The sequence below is a fragment of the Teleopsis dalmanni genome, chromosome 1 (genome assembly GCF_002237135.1).
Source record: "Teleopsis dalmanni isolate 2A chromosome 1, ASM223713v2, whole genome shotgun sequence".
In the NCBI taxonomy this organism is placed as follows: domain Eukaryota; kingdom Metazoa; phylum Arthropoda; class Insecta; order Diptera; family Diopsidae; genus Teleopsis; species Teleopsis dalmanni.
This window is the reverse complement of record NC_051846.1, coordinates 72,994,715-73,015,964: the sequence shown is the minus strand read 5'-3', so window position 1 is coordinate 73,015,964 and position 21,250 is coordinate 72,994,715. Positions and strand designations below refer to the sequence as shown.

Here is a 21,250-nt window from a genome sequence, read left to right as displayed (position 1 = left end):
AAGGTATTCAACCTGTTGTAAGACCATAAATTAATGAACTGAACTGAAAAGTAATATTTTGAATAATATATATATAATTCTCATAAAAGTTCTAATTCATTTTTAAAAATATTTATAAGAAATGACTTTCTATAAGACTATAAGAAATGTTGAATTCTTCAAGTAAAAATAAGTGTTATACTTTAACATTTAAAATTCTTGAAAAAATTTACAAAATTAAAAATTATACTTTTAATTTAAATTATTAAAATTATAGAATCGAATCCTGGTTCCTGATATTTTATTTAAAATTATGTTAGATTTTTTTAACATATTAAGTAAAAATATTTAATAAAAATTATAAATAAAGAAAATAATTAGAAATAAAAATAAAAAGACCATTAATTAATTTTTTTTTTTTTTTGGCAAATTTAAGAATTTTATTTAATTTTTTCGTTATGTATTTTTCTTAACTTTTCAATTTTTTATTACATGTAAATAAAATATTAATGAATTTGTGTTTTATTCAAATTTGTGTGATTCTTGTATACAATAACAATAATATAATTTTCATATAAATTTATAAATTTATTAATATGTTCTTGTTTAATATAGTTTTTCAAATATAATAATTATAATATGAATAAAATTTGGATTTTATATACATTATATTTGCGTATCGTATATAAATAATTCTTTTACATTTTACTTGTTACATTTTATATTAGTTTTGCTTCTTAAAACTATATGGTTTTATTTTTATGTATATTTATTATATGCAAATGGTTTTGTAAGTATGTATCTGCGACTGCATATATTTTAAATATATGCATATCATACACATTTGTAAATATGTTAAACAGTTCACAAAGTACAAATCTCTGCTTTATGCTTTTTCTATTAATCAATTTAATTGCTAATAATCTAATAAAAATTTAGTAGTAAAACAACAACAATTAATATTAGTTAATTTAATTTAATTTAATATAATTTAATTTTAACAATAATAACGTTACATTCAAACAAATCTTAGCTTAATCATTTGTTGTTGTATTTTGTATTTCTGTATATTCGTATTAATTAATTATTTTTGTTTTGTATTACAGTGAAAACAATATTTAAAAACTAAATTATTAAAAAATATATTGTATAATGTATAAATATTTTAGAGTTGCTCTTTTGTGCTAACCATACAAGTAGGAAAAAAGTTTTGTGTGTACGCTTTTCTTGGTTTTCGTATAGTTTTTCTTAATTTTCAATTTTTCATTTTTCATTGTGCAAATTTATTGTTCAATTTCATCGGCATTTTGCTCCGTTTCGTCCTCTTCGGCAAGTGTTGTGTCAACACTGACCAATGTGCGTCCCTCATTTGTATGCGTTGGCATAACTTCAACCACTGAGACCGCCTCAGCAGTGGTTGTTGTCGAAGTGGACGAAGAGGTTGTCGATGCAGGCGACATATTGTCGGCATTATGCGCTGTAGGCGGTTCTCCGACACTGGGCGGCAGCACAAAACTTTTTCCCACAAGTTGATCTCATTTAAGACCTGTATCGGAAGATGGCGTCCACCGATCAAATTCAATACCGGAATCGGGTGAGACACCAGTTGCTTTGGCAAGTTGCGCCATATAACCGCCGGTTTGCATGCATTTGCAATCAGTTGCGATGCAGGTGCATGTAAATTTTGAACCACGTCCGCAACGATTGCTCTGTACCATTGCTGCTGAGACTGTAGCAGAAAGCGTATTGCTGGTGACACTTTCATCCATTGCGGTGCATTCGTTCGATGTAAGATGTAGTTGCTGTTCGAATGAATGCAATTGTTGCATGAAATGGAAATTCGGTGATACGTCCGGTTTGCGATCACGTACAAGTGTAAAAGCATCATTTAGATTTAATGAACGTGTATGCATTAGGTATGCCAATGTTACTGTGACAGAGCGGGAGACGCCGGCAAGGCAGTGAACCAGCACGGCCGAATTTTTGGAACGAGCTTCCTCTAAAATAAAAAAAAAATAGAAGAGGGAGTTAAAAAAAACGTAAAAATAATATTAAATTAAAATTAATTAATATACAGTTCATTCTTATTAATATAAAATATATAAAAGCAAAATAAAAAATAATTATATTATAATAATAATATTATTATTATTATATTATTATTATATTAAATTATATTATTATTATATTATAATTATATTATTATTATATTATAATTATATTATTATTATACTATAATTATAATCTTATATTATTATTATATTATAATTATAATCTTATTAAATTGTTATTATATTATAATTATATTATTGTTACATTATAATTATATTGTATTATAATTATATTATACTATATTATTTAGTCCTTAAAATTCCTATAAATAATTTTAAGCCAAACACTTTTTATGTCTTTGCCCGGTTTGCTTCAGTCAAAGGTTTAACTGCTTGATAGTTTCCTATTTTGAGGATTTAACATATTTGGGCTAACTCAACAAATATTGTAAGGTTGCTATTAAAGTTAAGCTAGAGAGCGTTGAATAAATGTAGATGAATAAGTACTGGTATTGGGTTTATGGTGTGACTATTATAATTTTGATAATAATGATAATTTTATCATTTTACTTATAAAGATATTGTGTAAACTATAATACAAAATATCTTATAATTTTGACTAGGAAATTAAATGAAAGTTATTAGGATTTTAACTGGTTCTGATAACAATCTGTAATAATTTATCAAGAAATTATTACGGCAATTAATATATTAAACGTACATCGATAAATATTAGTTAAAAGAATGATAATATACATAATATTAACCCATAGCATTATTAGAAATTTCATAGAGATGTTTAAAATTTGAAATACAAGGATATCAGTCTAAGCATAAATCAAATTGTATACCTAGATGCTTGAACTTTATATATACTATAGTCTACACTTTTTTGTGGGTTAAAAAGGATTAAATCTATGGTTTAAAACAAAAAAAAATTGCTCAAAAGAAATCCAGTTGTTATTTAAATATAAATATATAAAAAAGTTAAATATATATAAAAGTTTAGGTAGAGATATTTACATCACATTACATTATTTTCAATACAGTATTTGTTGAGGAACGAATTATTTGTTATAATTACTTTGTTAATGTTAGATATTTGTAAACACTTTGGTTTAATAAGAAAACTGAGTAATTTTTTTAAGTAAGATACTGATAGCATTTCGAGGATTATTAAATGTGGTCCTAGACGTTTAGAAGTATATATTTAAGTTGCTTTAGTAACTATTTATAGGCCGAATAATTAACCAAAAAAACTTTCCAGACCATTTTACAATTCATTGACTATGTAAACGATAATGCAGTGTTAACTTTTTCAACAGACATCTCTCTTGGATGATTCTTCTAAAACCTTCCTTAGATTTTATCATTATTTGGATATATAATATAAAAAATATTTTTTGTTATAGTTCACTATTTTTCAAAACATGTATATTATTTGAAATCGAAAAGTTGTGTGGCAATGAGTCTGAGCTCAAGAGTGTTACCATTGTATTTTATTATATTAGAATATTTTTTTAATATTCTTTAAATTATCATAATATTAAAATAACGTGACTTACCGATAAACTTAATAGCTGTTGGAAAATGCATGGCCAAATCTTGTGAATAGTGATCAGTAATTGGAATTTGTAAATACTGTATGCCGCCTGATTCTTCGAAGACATTAGGAAGATCTGGTGTAACATTTAAAACATACTGTAAAATAAATTGAATTAATTATTTCTTATTAAATTATATATCTATAAAAATATTTAAAATACCTTTATGTTATATTTCTGTAAAGCTCCCGAGTCGTTACTGTGCGATGCATTACCCAAAAACAGACCGGGTATAATTTCCACGGGCGCTTCATTGAAATTATGATGTGTAGTGCTTTCGCAATCTGATGATTCGGCAGAACTGCTGCAGGCAGAATCGGAATGTGGCGTTGATATTCGCAGTGATCTATAGTATAAATAAAACCGAATTAATATTATGAAATATAATAGAATTTATAGAGCTTACGATAAATACCTTAATCCCATGAGCTGATCAGCTTGTGTGCTGCGACTAGATTCCATTTCAGTATTTTGTGAGCTAATATCTTCACACCATTCCGGAAATGCTTGGCGGAAACTGGAGAAACCATCTGAAAATGCAACAAAGAAAAAATACAACAATAAATAAATTGCATATTGTTTTAAAGTTTTATATTATTATGTATTATTTTTGTGTAATTTAATAACATTGTAATTTAATATGGAGATGTAGCGAATTGCTGCGGCTTTTGTCATTTGTAACTGTTGACATCATATCAAGTTTAAATTTAAAAATTACATCATTTTATGCTTTTAAACTATGGAAATTCAATGCTTTTGTTAAGATTTTATAAATATTTTTATTTTTATGGTTAATGGAATTGTATAAGTTATAACACCTCTTTTGTATTTAATAATAGCCCGTGCAACAGTCGCACCAGTCAACTATGAGTTTCATTCATAAAGTTGGCATCTGTTTCCATTCCCTGAATAGTAAAAATTTCTGTGCGTCAGAAGAGATTTTGTTACAAATCAAATTTCAGGTATTCAGACATAATTCTCAACTTAAAAATTTCAACGTCAGACTTTTTATATGCAGTTTTTTTATGCAGTTTGAGCTCTCTTGTCTATTATGAGAGCTTTCACTGTGATATGTTTTTTTTATTCAAATTACACAAAAACAAAATAATTCAAATAATGTTTCTTTGACAGTAAGAATAAAATATTGCTTTGAAATTATATGGAACGTATATTCCCAGTAGCCGCGAAAAGGTTAAATAAATACTAAGTGGTATATATTTTCATTAAGAGTTTTCTTTGACAATATGATATTGCTTTGAAATTATATGGAACTGATTGTTTCAGTAATCACAAAAAGGTTAAATATATGCAAATGCCATATGCAATAAAATATATTTTTGAAATTTTGAATTTTATATTTTTAATTAATATGATTTTCCCGACAAAAAAGGAAAGTAAATTACTTTGATATTATGTGGAACTTTTTGCCTGCCTCAATGGTGACAAAAGGGTTAAATATATTCAAATATATATATTTAAAAAATAGTTTGAAAATATTAAATTTCATATTTTCTCTTAACAATGAGAAAATTGAATTGCTTTGAAATTATATGGAACTTATCGCCTTAGTAGTCACGAATGGGTTAAATATATTCAAATACATACGTTTAAAATATATTTTTGAGACCACAAATTAGATGTTTTCAAAAAATAAAAGTTTTAGTTGACAATAACAATAAGATATTTTTTTGAAATTATATGGGAAGTAGTCGCGAAAGGGTTAAGTATGTTCCTTAAATATATATTTAACATATATTTTTAAAGTATCAAAATTATATAATTTCTTTAAATTTAGCTAAAGGGCAAAATTAAATTAAATATAAAAATGACACAATATAATTAAATGGCATTTTTTTTAATAATAGTAGATTGTGTAAGTTAGAGTTACTGATAAATATATTGAGCTCATCAAATTATAATGAAATTTATTTAACAAATAATTAACTATAATTTTTTTTTAATCAATTATATTGCGTTCTGTTAACCATGTTTGGTTAACTATGAATAAGATTTTAGACAAAAGACAAATAATAATAAAACGGAAATGAATATTACATGACATGCAAAAAGCGGAAGTTTACAATTTCCCGCGTTTGCAAACTTATTTGAAAAAAAATATATAAATGTATATAGAAAAATATAATTAACCAACTCAAAAGAATTTATATTTTGTTTATTTTATTGTGCGAGCAGACCGCATAAGCACACAATTAAATAAGTTTCAAGTGGCGAATGCAAGTAATTGAAATCGGAATAAATGCTTTCACAAGATACACGAATGAATGAGTATCTACAATTTGCATTATATATGTAAATAGCAAACTTCCTTTGAACTTATGTTGTCTTTATTCACTACGTTTGACTTGAATTAGAGCGCTGCTTAGTGGCGGCTTCAAACCGCAATACGCGTTAGAAATAAGATTCGTGGAAGAACTCATTTTTTTTTTTTGATTTGGATTCTTATTTTTTGCTAAGCTGCATTAGCTGACGAACGAGATTTTCATAATGACAATTTACCATACACTTATTATATGAATATAACTATATATATAACTATATATATGTATATAAATTTTATTCCTTTGTTTGTTTTTAATTTTCATAAAACTACACAATTTTCATTGTATTCGCATTTTCGTTTTAGAAAATTTAAATTTGTTGCTGCGCATGGGAACTTCCGTTTATTGCAATAATACAAAAATGTTATTCTTCATAACATAATAGATACAGATACAGATACAGATACAGATACAGATACAGATAGTCACATTCTGTACTCGTACGGTATCAGTTAATATGTTCTATATATAGAAGTACCCGTATTTATGTACGAAAGCACGTTAATGTACGCATTTTAAGGAGAGTGAATATTAACAAAAGCATAAACTATGCCACAACATAGCAAAACTAGAACAGATTGGTAAGTTATTCAGATTAATATTAAAGCGGAGATTTCATTGACATATGTACAGTGAATGCTCTCCAAAATGCTTTTCTAAATAGACCTCCCCTCTAACTGGGTAGTGTTTTTAGTTCCATGTTGTCACACAAAATACGTTTGACAATTCTCAACTAGAATAGCGGGTCCAACTGGTCTCGCTTGAGAAAACTTTCACTATGATTTGTTTAAATCCAATATAAATATAAATAGACAGAATATTCTATAAAGTTATAGATTGTATACATCCCTTAAAAGTATAAAATCCATCACATAAACCCTGATTCTATAAATTTGTAGATTGTATACATCTATTAAAAATATAAAACCAATCGCAGGAACCCTGATAGATTGTTTTTGCGATTGTTTTTCTAATAAAGGTGTAACATTTTTGTTAGACAAACAAAATGTAGAAAAAGGGTTACTTTTCAATTTCTATCAAAATAGTGATACTTTCCTTCTAAATCCTATTCCATTTTTTTTTATTATAAAAACTATCGCATACTTGAAATTTCAACGATTGTATTTGCGATAGTTTGAAATATTTAATGATAATTTTAATAGTCTTTCGAAAGTTGTGTTGTTAGGTTAGGTTATACCGTTGATCCCAAGGAATCCACTTAGGACTACAGGCCCATTGTGTTACCTTATAATAAAAAACTCAGGAGTTAAAACCACTTCGAATCTTTCACAAAGCGTATAATGCTATTGAAGGGAAGGTCTTGCAGTTCGCCAAGATCCTCAAAAAATAAAAACCCTAAACTGTTTTATTAGAAAATGTATTTCAAAAGTGATAGTTGAGAATTTATAAAAATTACTTTAATTAACTTAACTAACTTTAATTAACTTATTGAACTATTGAATCTATTTCGTTAATAATATTTATAGTTTGAATTATTGTAAAAGTTAGGAAAATATACATAAGACATAGGATAACACATAGTAAGAGTCTCAATTAACAAGATCGTATGTATTTTAGAAAATAGCAACCTTGAAACGAGGCATGCCAATATTTTTTGACATATTGTCCTCCAATTAAATACGTTATAGTGATCTTTATGTCGCTACTATTGTTTTTTTAAAACAATGAAAATATATAAACTTTTTTTTAATATGAAAAAATGCTGCGTAAATCCAGCGATGGTTTAAGAGAAGTGTTATGAGCTCTACTCTATAAAAATCAACTTTTCATCGGTGGTATATGGATGATACCGTAATACCAGCATTCGGTGGTTATTTTAAAAACTTTAAAAAAGTCCATTTAATCATAATAACAAAAAAAAAATTCTAAGCTTCGGATGGCAGTATATGATTTCTTATATATGTGGATAACGTGGCTTATAGTCGATCTTAAGCAAGAATGCGTTGATGAATCAGAGCTGTTTGAAGCTATTTTAAAATTAAAGCAATATAAAAAATATGTTTTTATGCGATATTATATGTGATAATCAATGATACATGTATTTATCACTCCAGACTCAAACCGATAGTTAGTAAAAACCAACTAAAGCGCTTTAAAATGTGAAACTCTTTTAGAGAAATACTTAAAAGACAAAGATTACTCATAAAATGTTTACTTTTTTTAATTTTATTATAACAATAAAATTATTTTACGACATCAAATTTTAAACGTCATTCTATATATGTATTAATAAATATTATTTTCTAATGTATATAATAAATTTATTATCTTGTATTTAATTACATTTCAATTTCGTATTACATTTGAAATAATTTTCTAAGCTTAGACAAGCCCTTCAATAGATAAAACTCACAAGTTCGCTTTTATCAACACATATATTTATAGGCAAACATGTACGTATAAATTTATATCTTACATTTGTACATGTATCTGTTGCTTTTAAGTATCTTCAAGTACGTTTACATTATATGCATGTCGTAACCACTTGAGATATATGTCACTTCCGGCCGATTTATTTGTGAATGAATTTTATTTTTATTTTCTTGCTCAATACTCGCACGAGAGTATGTTGTGTATGTACGTGTATATATGTTTGTTTGTTTATATTTTCGATTCATGCAAGACAGAGCGTACATCTGATATCATTTAAAGTTTAATATATTTATTTAAATATATGTTTATACATACTATGTGAACGTATACAAAAAATTTAAAAATATTTTATTATATGTAAAAATAATAATTTTAAACTAAGCAGAACGAAAGAAGTAAATACATATTTTATAGATACTTTCAATAAACGCATGCTTTTGTATCTTTCATTTTAGTCTTTTGACAGTGTATCTTTCAGAACTGAATGTGTAAGTGAAGCTACTGATATCTTTGTACAGTTTTTTATTTTGTTTGTATTGCTATTATTTATTTAAAATAATGCTGATAACAAAAAATTAGTATAAACAAAATTTATTTTAAAAAAAAACTGCAAAAGACAAATTTTTTATATACAAGTATTGTTTGCTTTATGTGATAACTATATTTTAACGTATTTTTGTGACTTTGTGTCTGCCAGATTTTATTGTTGCAAAATATGTAAATAATAAAAAAATGTTTGTTTATATATAAGTTCAAAGTAATGAAGTTGATATAGTTTCATTTTAGTTTTCTATGAATGAATCAAACTAGTTTTTAATTTACTAGAAACTAGTATTTTTTTTTGATACTAGTAAAATTTTTATGATCTTTAATGTGTCTCAGTAGGTCTGTGACACATTATCAGTGCCCTACTTATGCGCGTGACTCATAGTTTTGAGGTAATACTTGTATAATTTTGGTTGAGCTCATACAATCCATACACCGTCACTAAGTATACGCAAAAATATTTAAAGAATTTACGAATTTGCTGATAAAAATATTCACTTTTGGGTTTGTAGTAATAATGATATAGATAATTATACTACATATATGTAAATGAGTTCATAGTAGGCATGGTTTTATACAAATATGTACTTGAAATATTTTCCATTAATTTTTTAAAGTTAATTATTTTTACCGAAACAACGCTTCTTATGACGAAAATAAGCTACATTTTTAGAAGTCAGAAAAATTCGAATAGCAAAGGAAAGACAAGAACAAAAATTTCAATAAATTAACTGAATATTTGTTCTTTTCTTTACTTTGCAATTCAAATCCTTCTTCAAGAAAGACTCGTTCGAATCTATAATGTTCTTGTGTTGGTCAGCGCTGTTATTTTATATTATTTATTTTATACATTCTAATAATATATAATATTAATATAAATTCATATAACATTAAGTATTATAATTTATTATATAATAATAATTAAAAAAATAATACTTATAGTTTATATATGCCACTAATGCAATATATGATGGTGTATTATATTGTATATATTTAAAGACATAGCGTTAGTCTTTTGAATCGAATTGATTATAAATTTTAAAATGATTCAACTATAATTTTGTTTTTATCTTTTAGCGCTTCTATCTACTGTAGAAAAAATTGCATTTGCTCGAAACTGTTTCCTTAGTTCTACCAAAATAGGGCAAATGGGCAAAATGTGTGTTACGTCAGCGCAATCTCTCCGGTTACACAGTATACAGAGTTTATCTGCGCGTTGAACATGAGAAAAAGAGTTAAGTGACTGGATCTCTTTGAATATGATTGCTATTAAAACGGTTTTGAAAGTAACTGTTTTCACCTAGATTTTAGTTGAGAGACATATATGTTAATCGATAACTACTCTGTTGGGCACGATTTATGTAAAGGTTTCGTGTTTTGTCAGAGCTTGGGCATAACAGCTTTTCTTGAAATCAACTGTCACTGTTATTAAGGTCCATTACAATGTTGTATTGTTCCATTTCAACATTTAAGAATAGTAAGCAAGGTTATATTTACTTTATATAATTAACATATAGCACATAATATAGTTATTAATGGTTAATAATATATATTTATACAAGTATAAAAGTATGTGTGATATGTCAACTAATATGGAAAACCATATAAAATTGACCTATCTCATCCTTTTATAAATATTATAAAATCATCAATCAAAAGAAATATATATTCAGCGTACAAAACCACCTCTTCCACAACTCATCATTTTATAGATATGATCAAACTATCAATAAAAAAATATATACATTTGAATGTACAATTTATCCTAAATTTAAAACTTAAAAAAATTTTCAAGAAGCAAATATTTATTTTCCGAGAAACTGGAAAGTAGATATGTAAAAATGGACTTATATACAATACCTTCATACATACACATACATTCTGTATAAAAATTATGGATAATAATAATGTGAAAAACATTTTGAGAAAACAACCCTGTATTACAAGATAATCCATTGAAAATTTTAAAAATTTCAAAGTCTTCTAATAAAAAAGTAAATATTTTAGCACTCTTCAAATCTTTTCTGTTTACAAAAAAAAAGTTCCTTAGGTATTAGATCCCAGAAATAGGGTTCAAAATTAAGTGACTTTATAATACCATGAAATTAAAAAGTATGCAGACTTTGATTTTAGTAAGTCATGAGCTATACCTGTGCCAAAAATTAATCTTGATCCTAAGATCTGAATTTAATCAACATTCAGAAGATAATTTCGCTGATTATTATAGGAAATTAGTTGTTTGAAGCATTTAAATAAGAAAACATATAATATCATAAAGCAGAAGAACAGAAATTACTTCTACCGTAACGAAGGAGCTCTGAATGTGACATCCGAAAACAAAAACACAATGGCAGCAACAGCTCAGTTCGGATCAGTAGTTAATCAAGTTAAACTCGTGCCGTGTGAACAGGTCATATGTCGTGAAGTTTTATATTTAAAGAAAAAAATTATTAAGTATACTACATACTTTTATTTATATAAAATTTATATAAATATGTATAAAAAATATTTAAAATTTATATTAATTGATTTCTACATTTTTCAACTTTCTAAATGACAAAATCTCAATCTGTTTTAACGATGAGCAAAATCATCAATGATATTTTAAATACTTTATCATTATCTCCAAAAAAGAAAAAATTCAAAAAACAGAAACCAAACATAAAAAGTAAAAAAATTTACTAGTAAAGACAAAAAACAATGCAAAATCACATAAAAACAACAACAAAATATATTTTTCATATTTAGTAATTCATTCAAATATGAATGACAGTTGTGTGCTAATATTGATGCTATCATTGCATGTGTTGTTGTTATTATCGTTGTTGTTGGTAGTGCGGGGTTCAAATCCGGTTTGGCGTATTTGCAAAAAGCAATTTCACATAATAAAAAACGACAAAGTGTAGAGAGAAAAAAAGTAAAACATTTTTCAAGTTTACATTTTATATGAAGGTCGTTTTGTGAACTCATCAATGGAAAAAACAAAAAATTTAAGTGGAAGTAAAAAAGTGACGTATTTTTTGTCTCTTTTTTGTTTTTGTTTTTTGAATTCATTTTTGGCGTAACCTCTTTTGTGATTTTACATGGCGGAAGACAGCTTTGTTTATTGAAATGGACAAAGTATGTAGAAACATACTATACTGTAAATAAAAATAAAAAATAAATAAAACAAAAATTAAAAAATTAATAATAAACTGTTTGAAGGAAAATATTTCTGTTTAACATTGCAAACAAAAGCATGATTTGAAATTTATAAAAAAAAATTTTAAATAATAAATTTTTTTTACACTTTAATATTTTTTAATTGAAAATATGGTTTAACTGTTCTACGATATATAAATTGTTCGAATAGAAAAAAAAATTTTTTTTTAAATATATTTTTTACCAACAAAAAAATAAAAATTTAAAACATTTTGCTGATTTAACTAAATTAGTGAAAAGAAATTTATATGGGAAAGTTTTGACGGAACTTATGTTGTTTAAAATACAAATTAAAGCTATAAAATTTCTAAACTTAATCGCAGTTTAATAATATGTTTAACCCGAAAATTAATTTACAATATTAATGAGTTGGTCTTTTAGTGAAATTTGGTTCCATTATGGCTAAGGTGATCCATCACTGTTGACTTGATTATTTTCATTAGCATTAAACAACATATGTGGGCACTTAAGCCCCTTAATTTATTTATTAGTGTTTCGGAGCAGATGATAAAGTCTTCGTCATAAATAAATTTTGCATTTGGTTAGTTCAAAGCTTTTAAGAAATTCATTTATATAAAATATATAAATAAAAATACAGAACTCAGAACTCATTAAAAGAAACCGCGTAAACACTGCAAGGCTAACTGCAGTTCTTTCTGGTCATTGGTGTATAGGAACCCACGCAGAGAACTGCCCATTCCCCATAATCCACACTGCAAAAGTTGTGGAAACCCGCAGGAAAAAAGAAAATATAATACATTATCTCTGTGAATGCCCGGTTTTGGCGTCCAGTAGATGTATATTCTTAGGAAGATACTTCTTTGATAGTTTATCAGACTGTTCATCGGTGAAGACAAAAAACCAATTAAATTATCTGAATTCGGTGGGATGGATTTGGGCTTGACTCTTCTATACTAGACTCCTTATATTCTAGACTATAATCCATCCACTTCATCAAAGGAAACCATATGATCGCATCGTCGATTAATTAAAAGAAATATTTTTAAAAATATCTACATAAAAATATTTGATTTCATAAAAGACAAACTACATATTAGTGCCCTTTTAATTAGTTATAGTGCTAACAAATGTTTAGAAATATTCTTTGTCTACATAAAATTATTTTATTATATGTAACAGGAATAGAGTTCTGTGACATTTAAAATATTTAATAAAATTTGATATAAGTATATGTATGTGTGAAGGGTATTGAAACGTCGACAAATCTAAAGAAATTGAAAATCGCGTTTTAATTTAAAGAATAAATTTATTTATTAAATCAATTAAGTAAGTATACAAAATAATGCAATTAAATAGTTGATTATTTTTTGAGTTTGTTTATTTAAAATTTAATTAATTGACTTTAAGCTTGTTTATTTAACTTACAAATCCATTTTTGTTGATTTCTTAATAAATTTAATTACAGTACAAATATAGTAAACGTATTTTAAAACAATAAACAAATAAATGTTTAATTGATTAATGAGAAATTTGGTTCTTAATCAAGTTAAGCTATTAAAATTTTAGTAAATATTTTTTTAGAAAGTATGAATTTAAAAAAAAAATACTTTGGAATATACAGTCAACACTTTTCAAATAATACAATCATATTAATTTTTCGGTATCCTTAGTATATAGTTACAAAGTCATATAAGGACTAATAGATTTAAATGTAGCTTACAACCACTTTAACTTAACCCAACTTTTGATTACAAGTCAGGTGTACGCCCTGTAGCTATTCATCTATAAAGACAACCAAGTAACCACAACAACAACATATTATTACAACGAACTATAAATTTTTGATTTTATCATAATATTGAAGCTCTTTTTATTGGCACCGAGTTTTATAAACTCAATTTGAATATATGTAAGTAGCATATATGGGGTACAATAGACCCCATATAGCTAAATAATGCGTTGTATATTTAATTTTTTTGAATTTTGAACCTGTCCTGTGTTTTAGTCGTATTGATTTCAGGGGTCTGTCGTACGGTCAGCGTATGTTCCGTAATATTTCTGTGATATAGTATTACGGATGATACGCTAAGCATTATTTGTGGTTGAATGAGTTTTATTGCATAAAGCTGCCACCTTAACCAAAAATAACCTAGTATTATTGGAACAAACACACTTCTAATAACAATTGACAATGGATATGGGGGATATCCGAAACAACTATAAAACCGAAAAACGCACGATTAATTTTTAATTTTTGATTTTAAAAATTTCCTTATGATTACTTTCTTTTATATTGTATATATATTTTGTGTTATTATATATAAAATATTAATAACACAAATTTATTTATAAAATTTATTATGTTAAAAGTTAATTAAAAAAAAAATATTTCAATGATATGAGGAAATATGTAAGTTGTAATCAAATAAAGAAAATTTCACTTCATCTTTTTGTGGCACATGTTAACATTTTCCATTGTTGTAGGTGTATGTGATCGAATGATATATAAATACATATAGTATATTTGTATGTGAATAAGTAAATATGTAACAAAAACTTTAAAAAACTTATGCAATTGAGTATTAAAAATGCTTCATCAATTTCTTATAAGAAAAATTGTTTTCCTTCACTAAAAATCTACAATGAACGACTTCATTTCCATTTCTATTTCCTGAGACGTGGGTGTTCAGTTTTTTTGCAGTTCCCCACATGTGTTAGCGCATGTATGTGGCCATAAACGTATATATAGGCTTCAATATGTAGCGTTGTGGCCTACTATAATACGTGGCCGGGAAGTATGAGTAATGTTTTTTATGCTTTTTTTTTAGCTTTTTGTATATTTGATGAATGCAGGTTTGGTTGCTTGGGAGCTGCTCTTTTGCATCTCAACTTATTTGGCGCGTTTCAAAATCGTAAAATAAATAAAAATGTAATAAAATCCATAAAGGAAACGTCGGCCATTAATATTTGTTCAGCTTCAATACTTTTGTTATTCTTTTGGGATATGTAAATTTGAGAAAAAAATAGCATTTATATAAAATTCGATGCAAACACATTCGAGGAAGAAGATGAACTTTTTACGCGATACCCCATTTCACATACAACATATGGCAGCTTCTAATATACGAAAGAAAAAAAAAAGAAAAATAAAATTTAACATTTTGATTTGTTTAAATTATGAAATGTAAACAAACTGTTTTTAAGAATTTCTTCATTTTTTTCTAAAACAAAAAAAAAAACAAAAAAAAAACGAAACCAACCAAACAACAAAACCATAATTTTCCTCCAGCGTCGTGGAACATATTTAAAAATGTTCATACAAAAATAAACAAAATACGAGATTCATTAAAAATGTTTTCATGTGTTAAAATTAATTTAAATATTATTAGTAAAACGTTTTGCTTAAAATAATTTATTCAAATTTTTACACACAAATCCTGTGCCATTTGTATATTGAACAATATATCTAGACATGTATTGTATATACATACATATGTATCTATAATGAAATGATTCACTTTTGTTGCAATCGTTTTCCGCAGTTTTGTTTGGTTTTAATTAATATTATATATATATTTATATATGTGTAAATAAATAATTTTTGTTATATTGAGTTCTATTTTTATTTTTATTTTTTTTTTAATTTAGTTGTTGTTATTGTGCTACAACAATAAATGACTACAAAGTTTATCGTTCAAAGTATCTTTTTGGTGTAAGATTGTTGGACGATCGCGTGAACGGTTGGTTCGTAAGTTAGTCGTCTCATGTTTGGCATACGTTTCGTATAAAAATTTACGCGCCTTTAATTTTATTTTTATTTTTAATTTCACATTTCATTTGTTGTTTTTTTTTAATTTTTTTGTATTTTTTTGTATTTTTCTGAATGAAATTTTAATTGAGTAACAATTTATAATTGTGAGTCATTGACAATTCAGTGAACCTTTTGTTGACATCGATTGTAGACACAAGTGTGCGACTTTATGTGTGAGTATTTAAAAGGTATTAACATATAAATTATATCTTGGTATGCATACGGGTAGTATGTGGTCTGGTCTTAGCAACAATTGTGAAATACTTCACGAAGATGATTTATTTGAGTTTACCACATTCTTGTTTATGTGGTTTTCATTTATGGAGTCATAAAGTAAATAACACCAACACCTAAACTCGTTATGATATTAAAAATATATATATATATATATATGTATGTATTTTTATTTTTTTCAAAAATATATGTGCAATATTATATTTATTTAAAAATTTTTTAAATTTATTATTACCGGTATTCAAAGAAAAATTTTTTTTAAGAATATGTAAAATAAATTTAATTCATTAATAATAAATTTTTTTTAGACTATTTTAATCAAACAGTTTCAGGAATTACAAACAGGTCAGCGCTTTCAGGAACTACCACAAGATGACGCTATTACATATCTTACATATGTGTAATAAGTGTGCTTCCATAGGTTTTCGAAGGTTAACTTGGAATGAAGAATTACTAGGAGTACATTTCATTGAAATAACTACATAAAGGTTAGTCACCCTGACAACTAGACATTTCTATGGTTGGTTGGTTGCAGTTGCAGGCCATTAGATAACTTTCATGTACCTCAAATAGCGATTTGCGACCACATTCCATGCAAGAACCCTAGTATAGAAGAGAAGAGACTGAATCCATCCCGCCTAATAGGTCTTTCGTCTTTACCGATGAATAGTCTGATAAACTATCAAAAACTATCTATAAATAAACTATCTATACTTCGTAAATGCTTGGATAGATATATATCATTTGTAGATATATATTTATATTAATTTCCACAATTAATAAATACTTTCGCTATACTTAAGTGATGGAATAATTTTTTGACGAGATTATTTATTTTCAATATTTTAAAGTTTTATTTTAAAAATTAAAAAATCAATATAACAAAAAATAAAAGTTTAATTTCATTCTACTGAATTTTATTTAAATAAGCTTTTTTGATTAGAAAAAATAAACAAAAGATATATATTACCAATTCAATTTGAATATGTATACATATTATTTTCAATTCAAATTTTAATTGAAATAAATAATAATATGATATTGACAAATGTTTTCTGTGTAAAATTCTACAGATTTATTTAATCATATTGAGTTTTAAGTTTGTATGAATAGCAACTAGGATTACATTTCATTGAAATGACAATGGAGATGTAAGTCATCCAGGCAACTAGACATTTCTATACTTTGTAAAATAATAATTGATTTTCTGTTCAACAAAATGAAGCTTTATAAATTTTCTATTTGATGGGATAAATATTTTTTTTTAATGGAAATCATTAAATCATGTTGTTTTATTTATGTTAATTAATGTTTTAAATAAAATAAAGGTATAAGAAAATATTATTTAATTTAATTAAGTGAAGCATTCAAAGTATATTTTTAATTAATTTAAAAATTTTATAAATAACTGTAGTCAAGCTAGTATTCAGAACATGAATTCAGTTTTCATAGTCTTTAACCTAATGGTAGAATATAGAATAGAAGTAAGCACCTTGAGCGCATTGCAAAATTCTTCTTTAATTTGGATCTTGGGTGAACAGAATATAGGAGAAAAAATAAAAGTTGATGAGTTGGCTAAAATATCTAGTATCTTCACAATAGAAGAGCTATTGTGAAACCGGCGCTTACAGCACTAATTTAACTTAAAAACCTACAACAAAAAATATCTTCAAACAACTGTACATAGATTGAAAACTATGACCTGAACACAAATCTCATACAAACACTGCCGGTTAGACATAGAAATAGATATCCTTAGATTAATGGCAATCATCACTGACTTTTGGAGTATTACTGGTATTACTACAAGAAACCTATAGAAAAAAGAAAATACTATTCTTCATGTCTTATTTCGAATGCACTAGTCTTTCAAAGCAGAGAATTCTATTTCTGCCAGCTGCTCTATAAGCTGACAGAAATAAACATTAACGAACTGCAGAGTTTACGAATAGTGCTTAATTGTGTCACCTACACTAAACAACCATATAACTAGCTAGAAACAAGGATATGATGAAAGCACTAATCGAACCTATCTAATTAGTTACTATTTCAACTATTTCCACTAAGCTTAATCGAGTTTCCTAAACAAACAACTATCTACTCACTACTTCAACTGTTTTAACTGGGTTTAATTTAGTTTTCTATCAAAAGAACTATTTAACCAGTTATAAACACGAAAACACTAGTTGAAGGGACTAGTTGGACTCATCCATCCATATAGTCTCTTTTTCAACCAACTGATCGAATTAAATAGCTGTAATGTTATTAAAATAGATCTATGAAAATAAAAACGTTAATAATAATTTAAAAACTATTTTAACATAGTATTTCATTTCTTGTTCTACTGACTTATCTAACAACCCACTTTTATATTATATATATCGAATACTTTCTACATTTCTACATTTATTTCCATTTTAATATGTATGTAAATATATATAGTGTATATTTATATTTAAATAAATAATAGTAATATATATTATAATGAAATTATTATTTTTTTTATTATTAAAGCTTTAATTAACTTAATTTGCTCGGTTGCCACATTTCATCATTTCATTGGGTAAACGAAGTCAGGCATTTGTTTGTTTTCGCAACTATTAATTTTCCTTAAAGGTTATTACCAAGTGAAATTGCCAACTAAAGTAGAACTGCACGAATAAAAATGTACATGTGTATCGACCGAAAGCATCTCCAGGGATTTGTTCTGTTATAGTTGCTATAGGAAAATATAATAAATTCTCATTATGACAAATTAAAACTTACTGAAAATAAATGTATCTGAGTTAGGTAGTTAAGGTTGCTTTGCTGCCTTATATAACTGCATAAGTAATTTGGTTTTCTGCGGGCAGAAGGAACGGAAAAAAATATTTTAACATTTTGATTGATGGCTAAGGAATTGACATTTTCGCAAGGCAATGTATTATGTGTAGAGTAAAGTGTCAAAGTGTGCTGATAAAATATTTAAAGTTAGCAGATGAGTAGAAAACGTTAATTCACGCCGCGCTCCTGCGATACTTCAAAACTGAAAGCCATTACCTTTTTAGCATTTCTTATTTAAGAAATTTTATAAATAATTTATGCAAAGAATTCGGCACTTAATGGCTGAGTTGTATTATATCGCATATATAATAAAAAATTTACAATATTTTTTTTAAATAATTTTTTTTTTAATTTTAAAATTGTTTTATTTTAAATTTTAAACAATGTAATTTCTAATATGAGAAAATAATGAGTATATATAATCATATAAGCACTTTATTTTTTTTATAATATATTATAAATTGCAATGAGAAAAAATTTATTATAAAAATTATATGGAAATTATGAATGAATATTTTATTATAATGAATGTTGATTGCATTAATTTTTTATGCTTCTGATTCTTGACTTTAAACTTTCTCAATTAAGTTGAGTAACGAAGTATAACAAATAACAAATTATATAAGTAACTAAGAAAATGGCGTAGAAGTCAAGAAAAAAAATTAATAAATTCGTTATATTAAATAAAAAAAACCAAAAGCACGACAGACAAAAAACCAATTTACTTGCATGCAATCGCATTACCTACAAGTCAATTACCAAACAATTACTGGTGACTATGAATGAAATAACTTATATATTTCACTAGCGCCTTGGTTTAGTTAGTAGGAAAATCCGCTGCGGAACGGACGTAACGTAACCTGAAGTGCAAAGAGAAAGACCCCATTTTCATTCATAAATTGAAGTGAGCTTTATCGGTTATTCAACAAGCGTGGTTGGTTTGTTTACGAGTTTAGTAATTTCCTGTAAAAATTCCTCAAAGTAAGCGCATAAATTTGCTCAACTTTTTTTCATTGCTTGTTTGGAGGTATCTATCTACATATCTAACTACTATACACTTTAGATGTGCATTTCAACCAGTACGTGGAAAGTGATTTGCATTTCAAAGCTAACTGCATATTGGACTTTTATTTGTATTTGCATGAATTTATTTATTTTATGAGAATAGGTTATATAATAATTATGGGTTTCTTTATCTTAGGAATATATTTTATATATATATTTTCTTATATATCCCATTTTTATCACAAAATTATGCAAATATAATACAGTCATAAAAATGTTAATACAATTTACTTATAACTTAAAGTGCATCAACTAAATTAAATATAAACATGAAAAGACATAATTAAGATTTGATTGAATACCTAACTCTCAGAACGAGTAATTTAGAATCCATTAACATTGAGAAACGGTTCCATTATTTAGAACTGTGTATATTTTAACTAAGTTAAGCAATATAATTTAAATAATTTCTTTGGTTTTGGTTAAGTTCCTTATTAAACAAATAAGTATAAATAAAATAAATAATAAAATAATTTTTCTAATAAAAAGTTATAAAAAAGGAACGCTGACAAATTAGAAGTTCCATAAATTATACCACCCCGAAAAGTCATACAATCAGTGTAGAAATTATAGCATATTTTCAAACTAGCAGTATCCGAATATCAAGATTTCAACGTATCCGGACAACAATCAGAATAGAAATTATAGTACTTTATCCACTAAGTCATCCGAAAATTAAGATATCAAAGTATCAGAGTATTTATAAAAGAAACATGAATACAAACTAAAAGATATGGAATATTATTGAAAACAAGTGAGCTCAGTTTATAGGAGTATGTAAAACTTTTAGTGATATCGGTTCTATAAATCCATCAAACAACAACAGTTACACATGTTTAGTTTAGGATAAAAAAAAATACAAAGTATGATATATAAAACTTAAAATAAAAATAACAATATACAAATTATAGACACATACCATATAATAATAAATATTATATTAGCATATAAATTGGAAGTATATTCACTATATTCATATCAGATAAAATACATAACCTATCAAAATACGATACTCTTCCAAACTGTTTGATACAATTCATGTTACATGTTATAGCTACCTAATGTACCCTGTATATTATGAGAAAATATTTTTTTGAATAAATTTTTTTTTATCGCTACGTTAAAATACTTGATATAAATTTTTTCGTAGGCGTTCGTTGAAAATTTTTGCCAAGGTAGGAATGTAAAAACAAGACTCCATAAAAAGCAGTTATTTTTGGTAACATCGGTTACAGTTGTCGG

The 21,250-nt window shown here is 26.0% G+C and overlaps 1 protein-coding gene across 2 annotated transcripts in view; it reads right to left on the bottom strand.

The window, feature by feature from the left end:
• Positions 1-1,236: 1,236 nt before the first annotated feature.
• LOC119668588 (dual specificity protein phosphatase Mpk3) overlaps positions 1,237-21,250 on the bottom strand; it is a 59,613-nt gene continuing 39,599 nt past the window's right edge. The window contains exons 2-5 of one of the 2 annotated variants that reach the window (XM_038078147.1): positions 4,041-4,164; positions 3,797-3,980; positions 3,596-3,731; positions 1,237-1,978 (exon numbers count right to left, since the gene is read on the bottom strand). In XM_038078147.1, the coding sequence (XP_037934075.1) occupies positions 1,515-1,978; positions 3,596-3,731; positions 3,797-3,980; positions 4,041-4,164 (908 nt within the window). In that variant the 3' untranslated portion in view covers positions 1,237-1,514. The remainder of the gene's footprint in view (positions 1,979-3,595; positions 3,732-3,796; positions 3,981-4,040; positions 4,165-21,250) is intronic. The other variant, XM_038078149.1, reaches the window with a different exon arrangement.